The sequence below is a fragment of the Watersipora subatra genome, chromosome 1 (genome assembly GCF_963576615.1).
Source record: "Watersipora subatra chromosome 1, tzWatSuba1.1, whole genome shotgun sequence".
Classification (NCBI taxonomy): Eukaryota; Metazoa; Bryozoa; class Gymnolaemata; order Cheilostomatida; family Watersiporidae; genus Watersipora; species Watersipora subatra.
Genome location: NC_088708.1, coordinates 71,389,123 through 71,411,792, shown reverse-complemented (window position 1 = coordinate 71,411,792; position 22,670 = coordinate 71,389,123). Strand labels below are relative to the sequence as shown.

Here is a 22,670-nt window from a genome sequence, read left to right as displayed (position 1 = left end):
TAACGGAAACAAGTATGCATCAACAACCATTGTTTACATGCTGCATACGCGTACAATATTCTTACCATTTGATTGTGGAGTTGGGAATTACTTACTCAGTCCATAGCAACACTATAGTAGGAACACAACTCCTATTCAGTCTATCCATTTATATAGAAGTAGCTTTATAGTTATATTCATTCCATGTCTAGCAACTAAGGAAGCAACATCATTTAATTGTATACTAATAGTTGATCGATCAACATGTATATTATATCATAATATCTTACGTCTAGACTTCTAATATAACCCCAACCCAGTCTTTAGAGGGTTGGTTGGAGGTGTACGTACAGTAGTGTATACATGAGGCATCGTTACATGAACTGTAGCATTGGATTAGCCTTGTTGTAGAACCGTAACCTGACCATCACTAGACTACCTCCCACCTATCGGCATCGACACTCACATAGACGGTGAATAACACTATAGCACCAGCTAACCAGAGTCCTCTGCACCTAACGACAAACACAACTGAAGTGAAGACTATCCGTATATAAGGAGATTTGGACTCATACTAATACTGAAGGTAGATAGCTCATTTACAACAAAATAAGCTACAACAGGGTGTCCGGAGCGCCTTGATGAGCCTGGCGTCCATGGGACCGATAACATCCAAATAAGACAACTCTTCAGAGTTATTCCCCCAAGGTCTTTTTCACGGCCACCACTCCTTTCATAGAGTTTGTTCTTTAGAATATCTCGCTTTATTTTTACGTTTACAACAGTATCAGCCTTGGGGACAAACTGTTGTTTTTGCCGAGTTGTCCTTCCGTTGAATAGGCCAGCAAAACAACAATTGTTTTGTTCGCCCGCTTGACGGGGGTGGGGAGGACAGCACCGCAAAAACAACAGTTTGTCATGACAGGCTACATACCAGCGTATTAGCCTGGGCGTGGCTCTCGTGGGGATTGGGAAAGAGAGAGCTCTCACCCAATCCCCCACGAGAGCCATGCCCAGGCTACCAGCGTATAATCTCTAAACTTTAGAGGATTACGATAAAATCTAGTTCCTATCCAAAAAAATCCTAGGGAGGGCCACGGTATACGGCATATACTGTAGAAAAATTACTGTTTCCATCCTAAATCTCCTTTTCTCACCTCAGCTAGTACCAAAATAAAGATGATACGCTATTCAGAATGAATTACGGTTATTTATTATATCCTATATCAGTTACACGCAGGATTAGAGTGAAGGCAGTGAGAGATATTAAGCGGGTTGCGAGACTTTCAGGGTAGAAAATTCTTCTACCGTAAATACCGTGCACCGCGGCCGCAGGACTTTTTGGATAGGAACTAGTATGCTCCATTACCATGATCATGTGATTTGCAAAATGGCGGTTGTGTGTGACCGAAGCTTGTACAATGTCGTTTTTATGGGGATAGCATTCATGTTAGTATTTACGTCTTTTCAGACTGGAGCCATGATAGAGGTAAGTTAACGTTTTTAAAATGATTGTGTTGGTTTAAAAATGTTTAGCTTTTATTTACGGAAAATTTTCTACAGCTGATTTTTACACCTAAATGTACACGTTTTCAGCTTTTTCTCCGCAACATACACCTATGTATACCATGCCTGTATAGGAACTGGTTTAGACAATCTAATACGTAATGAAAATGTTTATGCTATCTATAAATTACGTGCTTACATTGCCATAGTCTAGTGTAACTCGTTAACTAAAATGAAAAAACGTATGCATGTAAATACATAGTGACAAATAATACAGGTATGTATTATAAAATGCGTAGATAGTGATCAGTAGTTGTTTGAAAAATTTTAAACTCTGGTCTTGCTTATACTATATCCATAAAAGTACAGCTGATTCATTTCCAAATCACGGTAATATATATATATATAATTGTTTCCTCACCCCAGTTAACCCGTATGGGTGGTAATTTCTGCTCTAACTCGGGTCTCCTACCAGAGACCTGGGAGTTTGAGCACTCGCCTCAAGATCTTAGCTGTTCCCAATAGCGCACTTTTCTGCAACTCACCTGAGTTGATTGCTGTTGGTATTTGGGCAAGCCACATTTTATGTGCCGGTGTTGTTGCGCCCAGTGCCCCAATGACTACTGGGATTACAAATGTTCTTGCATTCCAGCATTTTTCAATCTCTTCTCCAAGAGGGAGATATTTCTCTACCTTTTCTTTTTCTTTGCTGGCTATATTGTAGTCATTGGGTACTGCTATATCTATTATAGTAGCCCTCTTGTTCTCCTTGTCCACCACCACTATATTTAGTTGGTTTGCTAGGACATGCTTGTCAGTCCGGATGTACAAGTCCCAGAGGATCTTAGCGCGGTCATTTTCATTGACCTTACCAGGAGCTTCCCACCAGTGTTGTGGTTTATTAAGGCCATACTCGTCACATAGACTTCTATACACAACACATGCAACATGATTATTATATATATATATATATATATACATATATCTATATATATACATTATACATATATATATACATATATATATATATATATATACATATATATATACATATATATATATACAGTAGGTACCCTTCGTATACACCTATACGTAGGGGTACGTGTACACCTGTACGTACTACATACGCTTATAGGCCCATGTGCACCTTTATAGATACACCGGGGTTTTGTCCGAATCACTTTTTTATTGAAAATAAACTAAAGCTAAATAAGCTGCCAACTGATTTTATTATAAAAGCAAATCAACTGTTTGTGTTAATTGGTATAGATCTAATAAATCAAATCACTCGCCAAATGCACACACTGGTGCACAATGTTTTATGGTCACTCACCACGTCTTCACTAGATGGAAGAAGGAAGCAAAAAGCTTATTCTTGCGCTATAGTATATATATACACTTCTAACTTCCATAAGCTGAGAAAGCTATCTAATGCTAAATGCCTGTATAAGAGGCGTTGCCTCCCAATGTCAATCTGGTGTCCTTTGTCCAAGTTACTAAAACATAGTCAGGCTCATGATAAACACCTGCATATCCAACATGCGTTTTTTTTCTCAAGTCGTTTAGACTGGTGTAATGACAAACCCCATACACCAATAAGCACGGAGGACCATATAAAACGAAGGCAATGAACAGACCTGTTTTAATTAGTCAAGCCGTCAAGACATATCTTACCAAAATCTTCAAGGGTGTCTTTCACTAGCCCTCCTAGCTTTGCTTTTCCAGGACCCCTTTGTCGAGGGCATCCGTATCCAAGCCATCGAACTTCTCCAAGAGGTTCTCTTCGCCTAAAATAATAGCTGAAGTTCGGGCCCCTTAGGCATAGCTTCCAATGTAGTCTCACTTGAATGAGAGCCCACCTTACTTTTACCAGAGTGAAAATCTACGGGAACCAGTTCACCACCAGTAGCCACCACCTCCATGGCCTCAATCTCTCCGGACGAGTCAGCTCCTCTACTGGCCTCCGAATCGCATGTATCCCTAAGCTCGTCAGCATTTCTGCTGATGCCTTCCAAGCTAACCTGTACACCTTTGTTTTTGCCAGTGATGCCACTTGCAATGGTTATGGTGACAGTACCTGCCTTACCAACATTTTTGCTGTTCTCTTCACTACTGCTGGCAGTGGCACAAGAACGTCGTACAGAGCTCATCACCTCGACCAGGGGCTCTGAAGCCTCGAACATCTGCCTCTCCTTTCCACCATTTTTTGGAAAGATTGTTCTTTTCCTCCTGAAATTTGGTCAGAGTTTTCTCATAAGCTGCTCTGGCTGCCCATCTCCTTCTGTCAATGTTCTCGTTTTCTCATTTACCTCTTTCTTCAACATAAATTCAGACTTGATACTGTTTAAAAACAGCTGCACCTTATCAGTCGCTGGCTGTCTAATCACCTCACCCTTAGCTGCAGCTGCTTAGCTGGTGCTACAAGCAGGCACCTTCTCCTTTGAAGGTCTTTTCTGAGCTGGTACTATCCCTCGTCGACCCGAAGTTTTCAATTCATTTGTGCAGTGAGCCTTTAGGCTTGCTCAAGCAAGCATGTTAACTCGAGTGCTTGTCTCTGATGATTTGGAAATATTTGCCAAATTTTTTGGTAGAGGTAACATCTAAAGAGCAAATCCGAGGTTTAACAAGGTACAGCAGGTTGTCATAAGTTTTTTCTTTTCATCAATATATATAACATGTACAATGACGTTATATGTATTGTACTGTATACAAGTAATAGTAATAAGTAGATGACCAAGGATGTAATTTTTCTTGGCTTGTATCTTAAATCTGCTGGGTGTATTTTTGGATTCTGACATGAGATTAACAGAAAGGAGAACATGAAATATTAAATATAAACTAAATTATTGCTATTGTTCAAGAAAAAATATTCCAAACTCATTTTATCACTCACTCATTGTCATTCTATTTCAGAAATTTGACCTTAAGTTTGATTCAAAAAATATTTGAGTCAGATTTAAAGTTTCACTTTAGACACATTAGGCGTCTACCTTCTACTAAAAACCATTTCTGGTAGACCAGGAGTTAGACAGTACCGTTGAAATCAAGCTTGGATAGCATTTATCATATTTCACTTGATCAGCGAGAGAAATTATATTATTCATTATGTGGTTTTACCATTTTACATGTAGATATAGTAATCCTAAAAATCATTTTAAAAGTAGCCTTAAACCAAATAGCTATAAATTGCAAATTAGCCAAAGCTGTATATATGAAAAAACAGAAATGTCTAAATTGGTAAAAATAATGACACTCAACGGTTAAGAGATCCAACTTTCCTACCATTACCGTCTGCCATTTTGCGATTGATTTTTTGAGCCAAGCGTCTGTTGCTTGAAAATAACTAAAATTAGGTTGAACCTGCTAATACTGGCATCATATTGCCCAAACTCCCTTAGATAATAATTTCACAAGTGCTAAGCTGCTTGGGAAAATTATATTGGAAAATATATGTTAATAATTTGATTTGTTTATCGAATCAAAATCATAATTTACTATATTTTCTTTTAATCAACCCCCAGATCACTTCTGTGTTTGTTCAAATCTAATTGCGACTGACTTCAATCACTGATTCATGGACATTTTTAGATGAGGCACAGTTTGGAAGTTTTGAACAAATTTTAGTTACTATCTGCGAATTCCATAACACAATTCCATAAATTATTACTTAGTAGCGAATAATTTATTCGCTACTAAGGAATAATTAAGAATAATTTATTCGCTACTAATTTATTCGCTACCATGGTATATATATGCTAATATATAGGTGCAACCTATATATTATTTGCTACTATATATTTGTAATCTCATATTCTTCTAACATTTGACTATGGCAGTGTAAGCCTCTATGGCTTTATTTACTATGTCTCAGCTTGTCTCAAATAGTTACTTTTATTATGTCTCAGCTTGTCTCAAATAGTTGTTTTCCAAAAGAATAAAAATTTAGCTCCGATTGGGATTGTTTTGCGAATCAATTGAAAGTTTTGCGAAGTCCAATTGGTTTGTTCACATGAAGTTGATAAATTTATTGTTAGCAACTCTGTCTCCCCAAAAGGACCTGTACAAGGTCAGTATGACTAAAAAGGTCACAACAGATGAACCTAAAGTTCAATTATAGGTCTATTAACTATTCTGTGTCCAAACATTTTGTAAACAGATAATATGACATTAATAAACTGTTTTTGTGTAGCAGTTAGCTGGTGGTACGCCAATGCTTACATCGTAGCAAATCTGATTGTTTCTGTTTCAAATTAGCCTGTGGTCCTTGAAGATGTACAGAATGAAACAAAATACTCACCGAATCCTTTCACAGGCACTGGATACACAAGGTCGGCCTAACTTATTTACTCGCATGCATTACCATTACAAGATGTAGATAAAAAAGGCTCTTTGCATAGTTGCTCAGCCTCTAGCATTCAAGACATGTAACAGTTGGGTCTTTCTAGCTAGTTTTACCATTGTTTTCATATGATAAATTCGAGATGAGTAGCTTTCTCTTATACAAGCTAGGCGACGAGTTCTAATCGATATTTTGGTAACTTTATCGAGAGTGCAAGATGCAAATATTCTAGTGAAAACGCAACTTGGTAGGTAACCTCCTCAAAGGGTAAATAAATGTGAGGATAGGACTCTTTCTTCTCAAGAAGTCGGCACGGGGTCAGTATGACTAAAATTGAATGGTTCCTACAGGCTTACCTAATGTTCAATTATGGTTTCATTAATTATTCTGTGTCAGCTTTTTGAGAAGAGAGGGCGCAAATTTAGGTTTGTCACTCACACAAGTGATTTTACTTCATCCGCTAGTTAGTCGCAGTTGCTACCATCAGTAGTTGACCGTCTGCAACAATGACAGCTGTTCTATCAAAGTGCTTGAAATATCTTCGCTTGTATGCGTTGTGGGCTGCTCCTGGCAATAGGCCAGTTGTAAGGCTTGTCAGCCCCTGCCTATCAATGCAAGTCGAACAGTTGGTGGGTGTAATAAAATAGATGAGCTGTCAAGGAATCCGAGTAAATATTTATTGTCAACGGCAACTTCCGTAGAACCTCTATTTGAATGCCATGACGCTAATTTTTTCAACCCTTCCAGTGGCGCTTTATTAGAGCTGACATTCAAATAAAAAGTGGTGTTGTATTTTTCAAACCTTCGTCAGAATATTGAGAAGACAAATTTAACCCTTTCGCTGGTGAATTAAATGTCGCCTATATTTTGCACTCTCCTTCAGGCAGGGCGACATTAAGCCTTTGGTTGAAAGAAATTTGCTAACATACCTTCAACTTGTAGATCTCTACATAAATATGTACAGGGAAGCTGATTCATGTTGATATCTATTGCTAGCAACTAGCCTATGATGATCTTATAGCTTGCAATGCAATGTTTTAGAGAGGGGAGTTGGAAGCCCCTGTTGTTTGACCGGTTGTCATAGAGGTATATTCTATTTACATATGCACCACGTGCATTTTCAGTGTCACAACAATTGCTCGTATGCGAATTGAATGAATTGTTTGTGGCAAATTGTGTAAAACACTTCTTTTATTAATATTTTTTGTGCAATTTGAAGTAGTGTTATGCAGCTTTTCCTATGACGCTTTATTGTGATATCACAATGATGCCCGCACATGGGACTGCCTTTATTGTGATATCACAATGACGCCCACACATGCGACTGCCTTTATTGTGATATCACAATGACGCCCACACATGCAACTGCCTTTATTGTGATATCACAATGACGCCCACACATGCGACTGCCTTTATTGTGATATCACAATGACGCATGACTGGAAAAAACATGGTTTTTATATAAAAAAACACCTAAAACAGTTTTTTTTTGTTTAAATCGGTTTTTATGGTTTGAACCAGTTTTTATGGTTTATATAATTTGACCGAGGTTTTTGCAATTTCAAGTCTAATTAACATCACATACTATAGCTGCATGATTGAGTATTGAACATACATATGTGGAATCATCTGTTAAAGATGGTACTGTGAGAGTTGTTAAATTGAAAGTAAATACATAATTTTAACATTGTTTTATATGATTGGTAATGCATGATACTATGTTAATTGAACGAGAAAACAAAATTTTAGCAGATATTTTTATTAGTTTAGCAAGTTCAAAGTTGAAAATATATTTTGGTGCATTTACGTCGGACCACCGCTGAATCCTAATAAAGCCGTTTCCAGTAACGAGTTCATTACTTATTTGTTAGTAATTCAACGCATTTTATTTTCTTTTAACCACAGTCAGTTAATTACGATGGGTAGATGTCTCTTTGCTAGTTGTGAATCTGACACTAGAAGTCGTAGCATAACCTTTTCTAAAGTTCCTGTCTCTCAGTCGCCAAATTTAGCAAAACTATGGCTGTCTAAGGCCAAGCGTGCCGACTTAACTTTTCACAGACTACCTGCTAGTGCGGTCGTGTGCATTAGGCACTTCCATAAGAGCCAGCTTTATTCGGAGCAATTTGGGACAACTACAAGATTAAGAGGGAGAGGTTCCATTCCTTAATGGTGTTGTACCATACAGCAAGAGAGCATCGTCAAACAGGAAAACCTCAACCGTAAGTAATTTATGAAGAATTTTAAATAAATATTAATCACAAATATAGCTATTTTATAATATAAATTAATATAATAATTAGAAATATTTAGTACTGTACATGAGTACAAAGCAATGATTTAATATGACTGGGTGACAATGAGACTCGGGCTGAGTTTCACACGTTTGATTTTAACCTGATTCACTTGAATTAACATGGCTGAGTAAAAGTTAGTCAGGGAATTTAAATTTTCTGTTCGATCTGGATTATCAGAAATGCCCTAATTGTTCATAAAATGCATGACTAATATAATCAAAAAAATTTGGATTGCATTACTATTTTTTTATTCATGCTACCATTACTAATATAGGCTTTACAGATCGCTTGAAGTGATTAGCCTATACTTACAATCAGGTATAACTATTTAACTATGTGTAGTGTTAGTGTGTGTTGATGATGGTTGTAGATAGCGGTTATGGTGATAGTATTTGTGGTAGCTGTGGTGACACTGTAGGTAATGGTTTAGAAGCAATTCAAACGTATTAACTTTAGTGGTATTTATTTGTAATTTTTTGATAGGATGTATGGCATTGGACCAAGAATCTGGCCAAAAATCTGACTAGAGCGAATGTTTGCAAAGATCAAAAAGAGTTGCTCCCTTGGATAGATGAAATAAAGATCCATGTGTAGAATTCTGCGGTTCAATGTGAAGGCGAAGCTGAGCTATTGGTCGAGATGGTACTCAGCATAAGAAAGGCTACCATGTCGCTAATATTCATAGGAGCTTTCCAGGACACGACAAGTTCATCCACTGCTCTCATGAACCAATTTATCCATGAGTGATGAAAAAATATATTATTTGCACCCAATGTTGGCATGAAAGCTGTATGTTGAATCTAATAATATATTCAGAAATAACAAAGCACAGGCAAATGTGTAATATAATATTTTATATATCACTTACAATGCCTTTGGTTTGTGATATAAGATGTAGTCATTTATTGCATAATACTAAACCGAAATTGTACAAATGGTAAATATTCTGCAGCTGGTTGACATTTGAATAAACCGAAACTTTGCAGATTTATAATATATTGAAAAATAACCACAAATAATGTGATATGTTAACAGAAAAATGGAAAGAAAGGTGAAATTCCAGGAAGTGCAGGGCACAAAGTCCTTTGTGATGCGTTAGGGCAAGCGAGACTGCTAAACACATTGCGCCTGTTGAACCATGGTCAACACACTGGTGTTTTAGAAAACCTCCACAGCCTCATATTAAGTTATGCACCAAAGCGAATAGACTTTGATCCCCCAGGATACTTTATGAGAATCAAACTAGCAGTGATAGATCACAACACGAATGTGGGAAGAGAAGTTCTGACTAGTAAGCTGTATCTACAATAAAATTATATATGGATTATACTACTCTTCAGCAGGGATACCACTTTCACAGCTTGAACAACATTAAAGATAAATTTATGCAGAAATTGTATTAACACAATTGATAAATGGCATTAAATTTTAAATATTATAAATCATTTATTAAAGATAACGATGGGGAACTGAAGATGACAGTATATTACTCTAAAGAAGCTAAAGGTTTTTGCACAAGAAATGTATATGCTGGAAAGATGTTTGAATTTCGAAGAGAGCACATTTTGCGCCAAGATGTTGGTTAAATTAGTCACTGTCACACAGTCTGCCGAATAATGCATGAACATACAGTCACCATGCAGTCCTAAATTACCCTAACACTGTACGACATTCTGAAATTAGTATGATGATGGTGTAACACACAAAAAATTTAAACCAGTTTGTTATACTTTTAATTGCTGTACATGTAAATAATAGTTATATTGTGAATAAATATATAAATTGCAGGACAGAGCAGCTCCACTCTCAAAACATCTTACAAAGCTAGATGGTAGAACAGCAATAGAAATGCACAGGTCAAGATTCACACGAAAGTTATACCCAATATTAAGTTTTATATGAGGTATCGTTTTGATAAAATTAATATAACAAGCTATTCAAATTATAAATATTATGCTGTTCTTTGCATAACATGATTTAGATTTATGTAACGTAAGCTGTTAAATGTGGTGTTTTTATGTCATGGCGCAAGTCAAATGATTGAAATATAATTATTCATCAAACCACACATTATGATTGTATTATTTTGTTAAAATCACTGTACAAGACATGAACATCAGCTAAGTAAAGATGCTGTCAGATTCAGTCAAAATATTTTTGAAAACTATATTTTTCTCAACTCACAACTGAACTTACATGAGTTTCTTTCATCCATAATAAAAAGCTCCACTTCATCTGCGTCATTCTGATCATCATCTTCTGATTCTACATTTTGGAAGCCTGCATAACTCCCATTTGGATCAGGCAACATTTTGTAGAAAACAACGCATGAAGGAAGAACTTTTCGGTTTTTTCTTCCAAGGCACCCGTAGACGAGCAAGAAGTAGTTGTTTTAGCAGTGAGTCTTTTAGCCTTTGTATTGTGAACGTAAAAAAAAGAACGATAGAAATAAATTATAGTTGAAAATTTTTAGCGATTTGTTTTAGCAAAGATGATCATAGAATGTGTTCTATATGTGCACTTGTTTCCGGGGTGTCACAATTGCGGGGACGTGCGGTCTCCATCACATTAGATAATAACGAATCGAGTCAAACGCTACGTTTCGCATGATTGGATGATGGATTAAGATTCAGCGTTCCCAGTGGCGAATCCGTTTCACACACATTTTTGCAATGGCGTATTTATCCGATTTTTGCAAAATATGCAGTTGAAAAAAGTCTCCGTACTCAATTATATGTGAATGCACGAGCATTTTTTGTTTTTAAAATATTATTTTGAGTATATATCTGTTGTAAGAAATAATTTATGTTTTGCTAAACGTAGTAAATTACACAAAACAAATAGGGTAAAAGTGTTATTCTTGTATATTTGAAAGCTAAACAGCAACTGACTTACTTCATAAGTGAGACAAGAGAGTAAAAGGATTATTACATAATAATTACATAACAGATGAGTAAGCCAATATGAACAAAGAGTGACAACTGCTATATACAAATACAAGATAATGACTGGTCAATGTCAACAACTAGTACATATTCAACAAAAAGTTGGCCTTCATCAGTAAATTGTGTTTACTTTCCCTTTAAGAGAAGGAGAGAAAACATATATAGAAATTTCAGAATGAACCTTTAATCAAACATGAACGAAGAATTACAGAACAGAAATCTTATCACATAAAGTGAATATGTTACATGTATACAGCTTCGTGTTTAAGTAGGAATTTTTATCCCAGTGATTAATTGTGTGGTATTGAAGAGCAGAGCATAATGATCTACAATTGTTAAAATTGAGGCAAAAAATGTGTAAATCCGTAAGGGTAGTATAATACAGTAGATACTAATAATATAGATAATAGTAGATAATAATAGTAAATACAATATGTGACTGAATATGTACATAGGTATTGGTCATACCTAAATAAAATACAAGTTTTCCAGCTTTCTCTGTACCCGGTCTATTTCTGACTTTTGAATGGACAAACTCAAATGTTGAGAATATCCGCTCAATGCTTGCACTATAGTTGATTTTTCGAAACACAAAAGAACTTGATAAACTGAATTCTAAAAACTCAACTACTTTGGCTTGTGCCCATTATATGAAATATTAGTTTGCAAACCTAAAGCTTTTGCCCAAAAATATTTTGTTTTAATTTCTAATTATAAGCAATCCTCTCTCACTGGCCAGACTTGAGAAAGCTTTCATGCATTATTAGAGACGCTGATGGAATTAGTATATTTTACATGGTTTTCATATTTGAGCAGTAAAGGGACCATCATATCTGTATATATATTTATCAAAGTATGTGTGTGTGGGTCTGTCTGTCATTCCGGCTATAGCGCACACTTATTATTTTACCAATGCAGACACACGCTACGATGCCCCTGTTAAAAATATTTTTCGTAAGGCTCAATTACTATATCTGGGGTCAAAGCCAATTCTTCTCATGCAGACAATTACTGTAAAACCTCTAATTTAACGCCACCTTTATTTGAACGTCACCTCCAATTGACCGCCACCCTGAGAGAAGGGTTGAAACATAGACCGTCACTCTCCAATTGAACCCCTTCTTCACTTTGACCACCACTTTGACATTATTTGATCTTTTCGAGCCCATGTCAACTGATCAGTTGAAAAGTGTCTACAAAGTCGTATTAATAATGAATCGTTTATATAAATATCAGTTAATTCTCTCATTTTCCTATTCCAAAGCTTTTCGTTTTTTTCGTTATAACTTTGAAAGCAACACCGTAGCAATGATCAATAACGGTCTCAGGCTAGTAGTAGCTCTTTGTTTAAGTAGCTATCTCTTCGAAGCCTACATTTAAAAAAAAAACGGCTTAAATTTATGATGGTAGATGAAACTGTCTCGGGCTAATAGTAATTCTTTGTTTAATGCGGTCCTAATACTTCGAAGACCATGCATATGAAAACATAAACATGAGAACATGCATTAGTGCTAAATGCAACGTGTGAAAGTTTTGCTCTGCCAAAAAAATTGTTTGGATGCTAATATCAACTAGTTCAGCAGTGCAGAAGAAGAGTTGAGGTCAGAAGACATTGTGGAAAATATTGGACAACCAGAAGATGTTCTTTCCATCGAAAGCAACACTCAGAACGCAGCTATCCGCGCCAACAATGGAAATATTTTTGTTTTAAAAACGTTACTTTTTTCGCATGTAATATAAACTTGTACGGTTCGTTTATGTCACTTGTTCATGAATATATATTTGTATCATTTGATAGATTATTGTTGTATAACTTATAAATATGCAGATTTATAGCATGTTATTTAATAGCATCCTTGCGGCTATCTTAACACAGCTTACAATGGATCGATGCTCATAACTCCACTTCTATTGCACATAAAAAGCTAGTTTTGGCTGCAAACTGTAGCAAACATATTATTAAGTGCATGATCTTTTATTCAACTATATATTCAAGATATAAAATAAAAATACGTCTTCAAATTTAAAATAAAATAAAATTTGAAAATTACAACAAATTGCAAACAAGAGCACAGGCTATAATATCATCGCAGGTAAATTGCAAGCAATAGGTATCAACTGATAGAGATATTTCTCAGGTTCTTGATACACATTTATTAAAAGATCTTTGACAAGTTAGAAATAAATTAGCAGATTTATTGCATTCAAATTGTTTAATATCGGGCCACCGGAAAAAGAGGGCAAAATATAGGCGACATCCGCTTCCCCTGTAGTAGGGCTATATCTATCTTTCAAAAATTCTGACGAGCCATTTGAAAAATAGAACGCCAGCCTCTATTTGAACACTGCCTCCAATTGACCGCCGCCATAGAAGTAAGGTTGAAAAATAGAGCTTCATGGCGTTCAATTAGAGGTTTTACGGTATATCGTCTCTGTGGAAAGAGCCTCGACATTATCTCTTCGTTCAATCAGACAAAAACAGTAGGATATCTCATTTTTACATTTGTACCGATATCGAGAAGTACCAGTATCGTCGTATTCAAAGTTTTGATGGATAAATTCTGGTGGAACAGTAACCTTTTTTATACACACACACACACTTCTATGCAAGAATTGTTATTACTAATTCTACATATTCAGGATTTTTATTTTGTTTTCTCAGTTCGTATTTATTGTATCATTACCGACTCATATTTTATTGTAATCGTAGCAAAACCGACTTAATTTAGCTATTACTTGCTAATTATTTTGCAACGTTTAATTTAAAGAATAGAGAAAGCATAATATTATTATGATTTATTAGTTATCTTGAGGTGTTGACTGATGTTCTGAAAAAAGAATCAAGGAGATTGACCCCCTAGAAGCTGAGATATAGACAGCCAAACACAGGTCTACCTAATAAAGAATCAGAGGAAAACCCTTCGAAAATCCCGAAAACTATGACGTATAAAATCGACTTAATGGTCATGTGCCGGAGTTGCGCACCCTTACCTCCGTTACTTATAATGATTGTTTTGGCTACGAGATGTGAAACGCTTCTCGCGATAGTAAATAATTTACATACTAGCTCTGGTTTCTCAGGAAAATCATCCAAACATTGTGTGGTAAAGGCATTTGCCCACAACCCCTCGTCATGATTTTTTAAAGCAGAAGAGCAGATTTTGACTATTGTGCTTCAAATTTTAACTCGATCTCCACGGATATGCTCCGAAGATCATCTGTTCAACGAACGGCGCGTGTATAGTCTATATGCGATATCCGCGATTGCAGTTTTTTTAGAATACGAAATAGGAATGGGACTTTTTGTTAGTTTATCATTTTTCTACTGTGTATCTACTGCAGCATTCAGTTGATTTTCATGATTATCGTCACTATTAACAGACTGGAAGTTCACTACAGCCATAATCTTAAAAAGACTAACTTGACCGTGCTGCTCTTGCTATAAGAAAAGAAAACGATAACTTTTGCTTTGATTTTTCTATTGATCTATTATCTTATCTATGATTATTTTTTATGATTTATATAATATTCATAATGCATATTATACAAAATAATAATATAACTGCGTATAGAATAAATGATGTAACTAATATAATTTGTAGAAAATTCCAAATGATAACCGAGATTGATGATTGATTTAATTGATTCTATTTATTAGCTATAGTTAAAAAATCTGAACAACGCTAAAGATGAGTCTGAATAGGGAAGCTAAGTAGGAGAACAACAAAACTGAGCTGAACTAGCAAGATAGCGAAATGTTGCGAAATAATAGATGCGTGTAATTATTTTATGCTAAAACTAATCTACACGTCAGAGGGACTGGTTCGGAATTCTAGGAGCGATGATTGTTAGGCCCAATTTGATTGTTCTATACTTCCAGGGATTAAACCAATTAAAACGCCGTGATTGTTATAGGAGAGCGCATTAGTTGGCTTAATTGACCAATGACACACAAGTCGATTTCATACGTCATATATTGATGATTACCAAAACACTTTTGTTTTTTGGTAGACCTGTGTTTGGCTGGCTATATCTCAGCTTCTGGTTGGTCAATCTCCTTGATTCTTTTTTTAGAACATCAGTCAACACCTCAAGATGAATAATAAAGCATAATAATATTATGCTTTCTCTATTCTTTAATGCACATTTACATCTAAACCTTTTTATAGTCGTTTTATTTTTTTTAATTATATGACCTGCACAAAACATTTTTTAATGATATAAAATTTAAAAGTTGTTTGACAAAGTTTGAAAACCTTTAGTTGTTTTTATTTTTTCTCCTAATTTATTTCAATTACACAAGACATTTTTCTCATGATATGTAGTTTGAAAGTTAGAATGGCGAATGCTGTTATATGTTAAATACAAATCAATTTTCTAACCAAGGATTTTTTTATCACCCGGGTAACGTCGGGTAGCACAGCTAGTCACTTGATTAAAGCAATTGAAAATGAAATTAACTAATTCATTGTTGTGCTAAGATTTCATGTAGTTGCAACTTGAGCTCTACCACCACCTTACTACTATGTGCTAAATGAACTTCCACAGCTGATAATTACATAACATTGCATTTCTATCACACAGGAACCACTAGGAGCTTAAAATAAAAATATTATGTTTTTTACAAAAAAATAATGACAAAACCATAAACACCGGGTTTTGGCTGGTTTAAACCACTTGGTTTAAACTCTGGGTTTAAACTGAGCCAACCCTGCAATGACTCCCCACACATGCGACTGCTTTTGTAAAATTATCACATGGCAGATCGACAACAAACTTTTGTCTAATTAATGTGTCAATAGTCCACCTCCAGATGATCTGGTGATATCTTGACACTGGCCATTCTCTACTAGCAGATCAATGTCTGTTGCCTGGTAATAGCCTTTTTCTATCTATGATTTTTCTTATGATAGTATTTTATGGTTTGCAGCCTTTCTGTGATCTATTTGGTGTTCGCATTTGCCAACTGGATCGCAGCACCAATAGTTGCTGTGGTTGGACCCCGAGTCGGCATGTTCATCGGTGCAGTTATCTACTCGTAAGTTCAACATGCCACCAATTAGACTTCATGTTTTCTTGCATTATTGCTGTTTTGTTTGTCAAATAGAGACATTCATAAGCTATTTAGAACATGTGGAGTAAATATTTTATTTTCGTGTATCTGCTATCGTGTATTGGTGTCTAGATTCTACCTGGCAATGCCCTTCATTACACTTTTACTTCAGCAATTTCTCTTAAAACTGTTGCAAATGTAATAACTGTGAGATCAATTTTGGTGGCAGCATCAATATACTTCAGCTACTTGCTCAGTCATTCTACAGCAAAACTTTGATTTCATTTTTCATGTCTGACGATTGCACAAACGAGATACAAAGTGTAGCCCGAATTCATTTTAGTAAACTCTGTTTTACATATTATTTATATATACAAATAATATGTAAAACAGATTTTACTAAAATGGATTTGGGCTACACTTTCTGTTGTTTGCGCTGAGCCATCAGGCATGAGAAAAGAGATCAAATTTTTGCTGTTTAAAGACTGAGCAGGTAGCTGTGCGAATGCCTAGTCTGAAGTGTTAACCACTTCATCTGCACACTTATTCTTATAGTGAGTAGCATGTAGGCGCCTACTAAAACTCTAGTTAGGCTGAAAGTGTTGAAAGATTAACTAAGTGAAGACTGTACAAGGGTAGAGGCTACTTTACATGACTTCATCGTCATAGTTTGTCACAGCTAACAATGATTGCTTACTCATATCGCTGTTCGATCGCCTTTTCAATATTGACTGTCTGTTTTAGCGGTTTCATTGCTTCCTTTCTGGGCCCACAGACCTGGCTGCTCTACCTTATGTCTGTACTGCTCGGCATCGCTGCTGCAAGTATGTAACATTGTTATCTTTCATAATTAGCACATGAGTGGAATACATCCTTAGCTAAATGATACTGTATTGTGTGTATTTGTGTGTAGAAAAGTTGTGGATACAAACCAATAATTCTACACTTACTGTACAGTTATTAAACAGTTATTCTACAGTTACTGTACAGTTATTAAACAGTTATTCTACAGTTACTGTGCAGTTATTAAACAGTTATTCTACAGTTACTGTGCAGTTATTCTACAGTTACTGTACATTTATTAAACAGTTATTCTACAGTTACTGTACAGTTATTAAACAGTTATTCTTCAATTACTGTACAGTTATTAAACAGTTATTCTACAGTTACTGTACAGTTATTAAACAGTTATTCTACAGTTACTGTACAGTTATTAAACAGTTATTCTACAGTTACTGTACAGTTATTAAACAGTTATTCTACAGTTACTGTGCAGTTATTAAACAGTTATTCTACAGTTACTGTACATTTATTAAACAGTTATTCTACAGTTACTGTACAGTTATTAAACAGTTATTCTACAGTTACTGTACAGTTATTAAACAGTTATTCTACAGTTACTGTACAGTTATTAAACAGTTATTCTACAGTTACTGTACAGTTATTAAACAGTTATTCTACAGTTACTGTACAGTTATTAAACAGTTATTCTACAGTTACTGTGCAGTTATTAAATTAAAAAGTTAGGTTTAGTTTTCTCCTTTTTAAAGGGGCAAAGGAGTGAGCTTGGGAAGATCTTGCAAGGTATTATGCAATTTACATGTATTGTACTGTTCGTATAACATAAAATCCTTACAACATGAACATTCTAGGAAAGGATTCTTTACGTTGTAGGGGCATCTACTGTAGCCTACTCCTAAAATATTCATATACAGTAGACGCTCCTATAACGTATACCTCCTATAACGTAAGCTCCAGATAACGTAAATTATACCTCCTATTACGTAAGTTCCAGATAACGTAAAAAATTTATGTTAAGTTTTTGCTTCTTACTACATAAAAAATTCCATATATTTTCATATTATTTCAGAAAGATTTCTGCCAAGGACACATTGACAGAACAAGAGCTATTGCAATAAAGAAGTAACAGCTCTTGTTCTGTCAATGGCCTTTACAGAAATCTGTAGCATCATAAGTTTTATATCGTTCGTTGAATAAAAGAAAAAGTTTTGCTTACCATAAACCATATATTTATGTAGATTTTGATGCTTACAATTGATTGCATTTATGCATACTTGAGGGTTGTTGATGCTTAAAATGTCCAGAGCTTAGGGGCGCTGCCACGAACCCCGTTGGGTGGCTTACACCGCCCCCAAGCCTCCAGGTGTTCATAACTAGTCGCCTAACATTTGCAGCCCCAACTTGCAACCAGGGAATACAGGCCTGATTGTCGTAGCTCTAGCAGGGAAGTTAGCATATTCTCAGTTTGTGCTAGCAGGTCAACGGGTACACTCCTCTCATTGCCCATCTGACAATAGAAAGGTCATTATGATACTCACTGTTCACCCTTGACCAGCTATCAATCTTGTAGTAATATGGACTGCTCAAGGCAACTTCCTTACCCTCAACTCTACTAAAGAAACTATGGGTCGTAACTCTGGTCTCTTCTGGGCTCTTTTCCAGTGCAGGTATTCCTTACCCCAACTCTAATAATATGAAGGAGTCTGTTGATCTGGTAAACATAGATAAATACCAGATATATTGAGTATTTTTGTGCCTCCATTATTTCTAGGCTCATGTCTTACTTCCATTCATAATCTTTGTTTCTTTCGCAAACGCATTCTCTGTTACAGCCTGCTCTTTGGAAACCTATTCGTCTTTCTTGAGTTCAGAGGCTTGACTACTATTTCTAAATCAACAAGAACTGTTGTTTATGGCGGGCTAACTGGGACGGCGGTCCTTGGAACCCTCCTTCTCCTCGTTCTCCAGAAACCACCCAATTCAGATGACCAGGCTACTGTCAATGAGTAAGGCAGCTCATATGATATTTATCTTCTCGGTTGATATTCCTGGACTTTATCACTGACAACAAATACCGCTTATCTGTGTATTGGCTCTCTGCCAATATCAGTGCTACTAGTAACTTCACGAGGCCATAACTCTGACCTATTAAATCCTGTTTCTCCACGGAGTATTATAAAGCTGGTTGTTCCTGACCTGTAAAATAGCTTAATATACGTTTGCATTAAAAATAATTGGAATATCTCATATAAAACACGATAATCTAGCTTTAGTGGTGTTTGCAATACTGTAGATGTTTAGAATTGCTCCTTAGGTCTTGTCACTGTTCTTGTATATCCTAAATAGTACATATACATACACTCACTGTTCTTGTATATCCTAAATAGTACATATACATACACTCACTGTTCTTGTATATCCTAAATAGTACATATACATACACTCACTGTTCTTGTATATCCTAAATAGTACATATACATACACTCACTGTTCTTGTATATCCTAAATAGTACATATACATACACTCACTGTTCTTGTATATCCTAAATAGTACATATACGTACACTCACTGATTTTTGCCATCAAACCTCATATGAGCTAACAACTAAATTCTTGATGATCGTTCAAATTTTTTAAGGTAAAAAATATTCAATGTGATCAATTTTGTTGGTTCTAACATATTTTGCATTTGGCTGGTCTAACATATTCTGAGTATGGCTCGTGTAACATATCCTCTGTGTGGCAGGTCTAACATATTCTGATTTCATGCGTACTGGAGAAGATGATGTCATGAGAGACCTGCCTACCTGGCAGAATACTTTTAGCTAACATTAATGCTAATAATACATTTGGTAACCAAAAACGTGAAACCAGTTATTTTTGCGCCACATGAATCTAGTCTTACATAACCTACCATATACCAGAATTGTACCAGAACCTACCATATAATATAGAATTGTGAAGTGGTTAAAATTTGAATTAGCTGATGCCATACTATTGTTAGCGGTGTCCCTTTTTGTTTTGCCGTTAGTAACTGGGATACTTTTTTCTTGACAGGGACTTGGGTGGCAGTGAAGTCTCACCTTGGAGAAGGATGGTTCTAGAGCTAAGTAAGTAGTAGTTGCTTTCTCATTGCGCTTGGTGAATCCACTTACATAATGGAGTTGTCATCTTTGTTTAAATTATCTGCTCTTTGCATCCCAATGCTTGTTTACGTTAATATCGGTTATTAATATTGTTAATATTAATAAGTTAATATTATTTAAGATAATAAGTGCCCATATCTGTGCTGACAAGATAGAGAAATAGAAGATAGGTAATCAGTTTTAACTTCTTAACAATTGAATCAAATATTTAGACTAGCAAGGCGTGAGGTTGTTCGTAAGTTTCTACAATCTATTTTTTATGAAAAAAGTTGAGAAGAGAGTTAATAATAAATACTTTAACTTAAACATGCATCTATGGGTGGAATATCATTCCTCGAAGTACTTGTGTCTAGTTCACTCAAACATACATCTATGAGGGAATATCATTCCTTGAAGTATTTGTGTCTAGTTCACTCAAACATAGATCTATAGGGGGAATATCATTCCTTGAAGTACTTGTGTCTAGTTCACTCAAACATACATCTATAGGGGGAATATCATTCCTTGAAGTACTTGTGTCTAGTTCACGCAAACATACATCTATAGGGGGAATATCATTCCTTGAAGTACTTGTGTCTAGTTCACTCAAACATACACCTATAGGTGGAATATCATTCCTTGAAGTACTTGTGTCTAGTTCACTCAAACATACATCTATGAGGGAATATCATTCCTTGAAGTACTTGTGTCTAGTTTACGCAAACATACATCTATAGGGGGAATATCATTCCTTGAAGTACTTGTGTCTAGTTCACGCAAACATACATCTATAGGGGGAATATCATTCCTCGAAGTACTTGTGTCTAGTTCACTCAAACATACATCTATGAGGGAATATCATTCCTTGAAGTACTTGTGTCTAGTTTACGCAAACATACATCTATAGGGGGAATATCATTCCTTGAAGTACTTGTGTCTAGTTCACGCAAACATACATCTATAGGGGGAATATCATTCCTCGAAGTACTTGTGTCTAGTTCACTCAAACATACATCTATGAGGGAATATCATTCCTTGAAGTACTTGTGTCTAGTTTACGCAAACATACATCTATAGGGGGAATATCATTCCTTGAAGTACTTGTGTCTAGTTCATTCATACATACATCTATAGGTGGAATATCATTCCTTGAAGTACTTGTGTCTAGTTCACTCAAACATACATCTATAGGAGGAATATCATTCCTTGAAGTACTTGTGTCTAGTTCACGCAAACATACATCTATAGGGGTAATATCATTCCTTGAAGTACTTGTGTCTAGTTCACGCAAACATACATCTATAGGGGGAATATCATTCCTTGAAGTACTTGTGTCTAGTTCACGCAAACATACATCTATAGGGGGAATATCATTCCTTGAAGTACTTGTGTCTAGTTCACTCAAACATACATCTATAGGTGGAATATCATTCCTTGAAGTACTTGTGTCTAGTTCACTCAAACATACATCTATAGGGGGAATATCATTCCTTGAAGTACTTGTGTCTAGTTCACTCAAACATACATCTATAGGGGGAATATCATTCCTTGAAGTACTTGTGTCTAGTTCACTCAAACATACACCTATAGGTGGAATATCATTCCTTGAAGTACTTGTGTCTAGTTCACTCAAACATACATCTATAGGGGGAATATCATTCCTTGAAGTACTTGTGTCTAGTTCACTCAAACATACATCTATAGGGGGAATATCATTCCTTGAAGTACTTGTGTCTAGTTCACGCAAACATACATCTATAGGGGGAATATCATTCCTTGAAGTACTTGTGTCTAGTTCATTCATACATACATCTATAGGTGAAATATCATTCCTTGAAGTACTTGTGTCTAGTTCACGCAAACATACATCTATAGGGGGAATATCATTCCTTGAAGTACTTGTGTCTAGTTCACTCAAACATACATCTATAGGGGGAATATCATTCCTTGAAGTACTTGTGTCTAGTTCACTCAAACATACATCTATAGTGGGGAATATCATTCCTTGAAGTACTTGTGTCTAGTTCACTCAAACATACATCTATGAGGGAATATCATTCCTTGAAGTACTTGTGTCTAGTTCATGCAAACATACATCTATAAGTGGAATATCATTCCTTGAAGTACTTGTGTCTAGTTCACTCAAACAAAACCCTACAAAGCTCGAGATGAATAATCTTGTTAATAACTTGTCTCAATTTCTAACTATGTTGTGTTAGATTCACGGTATCATTTGTTTTTTAAATTTGCATATTTATGAACTATAAATAATATATAATAGCTTCATTTTCAAACACTAATGCTACTGAGTGAAAAAAATTTCAAATCCTAGTGAGACTTGGAATCAGGCAATTATAGACTCATGACTTTTATTGTAGAAACTGCTTTTAGTCTCATGCTAACTGGAGACATGCTCTTGCTGTTCCTCAGCTTCTTCTATACAGGTTGGTGTGTCTCTTCTCATTGCGTATACTCATGTGTGTCTCTCCTCTCATAGCATATACTCATGTGTGTCTTTCCTCTCATAGCATATGCTCATGTGTGTCTTTCCTCTCATAGCGTATACTCATGTGTGTCTCCTCACATTGCATATAATCATGCGTGTCTCCTCTCATTGCATATACT

At 35.7% G+C, this 22,670-nt stretch overlaps 1 protein-coding gene across 2 annotated transcripts in view; it reads left to right on the top strand.

Annotated features, from left to right (window-relative positions):
* Positions 1 to 1,362: 1,362 nt before the first annotated feature.
* LOC137397715 (UNC93-like protein MFSD11) overlaps positions 1,363 to 22,670 on the top strand; it is a 35,459-nt gene continuing 14,151 nt past the window's right edge. Inside the window, exons 1-8 of one of the 2 annotated variants that reach the window (XM_068083965.1) lie at positions 1,363 to 1,468; positions 5,740 to 5,813; positions 15,997 to 16,104; positions 16,864 to 16,943; positions 18,491 to 18,587; positions 18,753 to 18,926; positions 19,978 to 20,030; positions 22,424 to 22,489. In XM_068083965.1, the coding sequence (XP_067940066.1) occupies positions 1,370 to 1,468; positions 5,740 to 5,813; positions 15,997 to 16,104; positions 16,864 to 16,943; positions 18,491 to 18,587; positions 18,753 to 18,926; positions 19,978 to 20,030; positions 22,424 to 22,489 (751 nt within the window). In that variant the 5' untranslated portion in view covers positions 1,363 to 1,369. The remainder of the gene's footprint in view (positions 1,469 to 5,739; positions 5,814 to 15,996; positions 16,105 to 16,863; positions 16,944 to 18,490; positions 18,588 to 18,752; positions 18,927 to 19,977; positions 20,031 to 22,423; positions 22,490 to 22,670) is intronic. The other variant, XM_068083966.1, reaches the window with a different exon arrangement.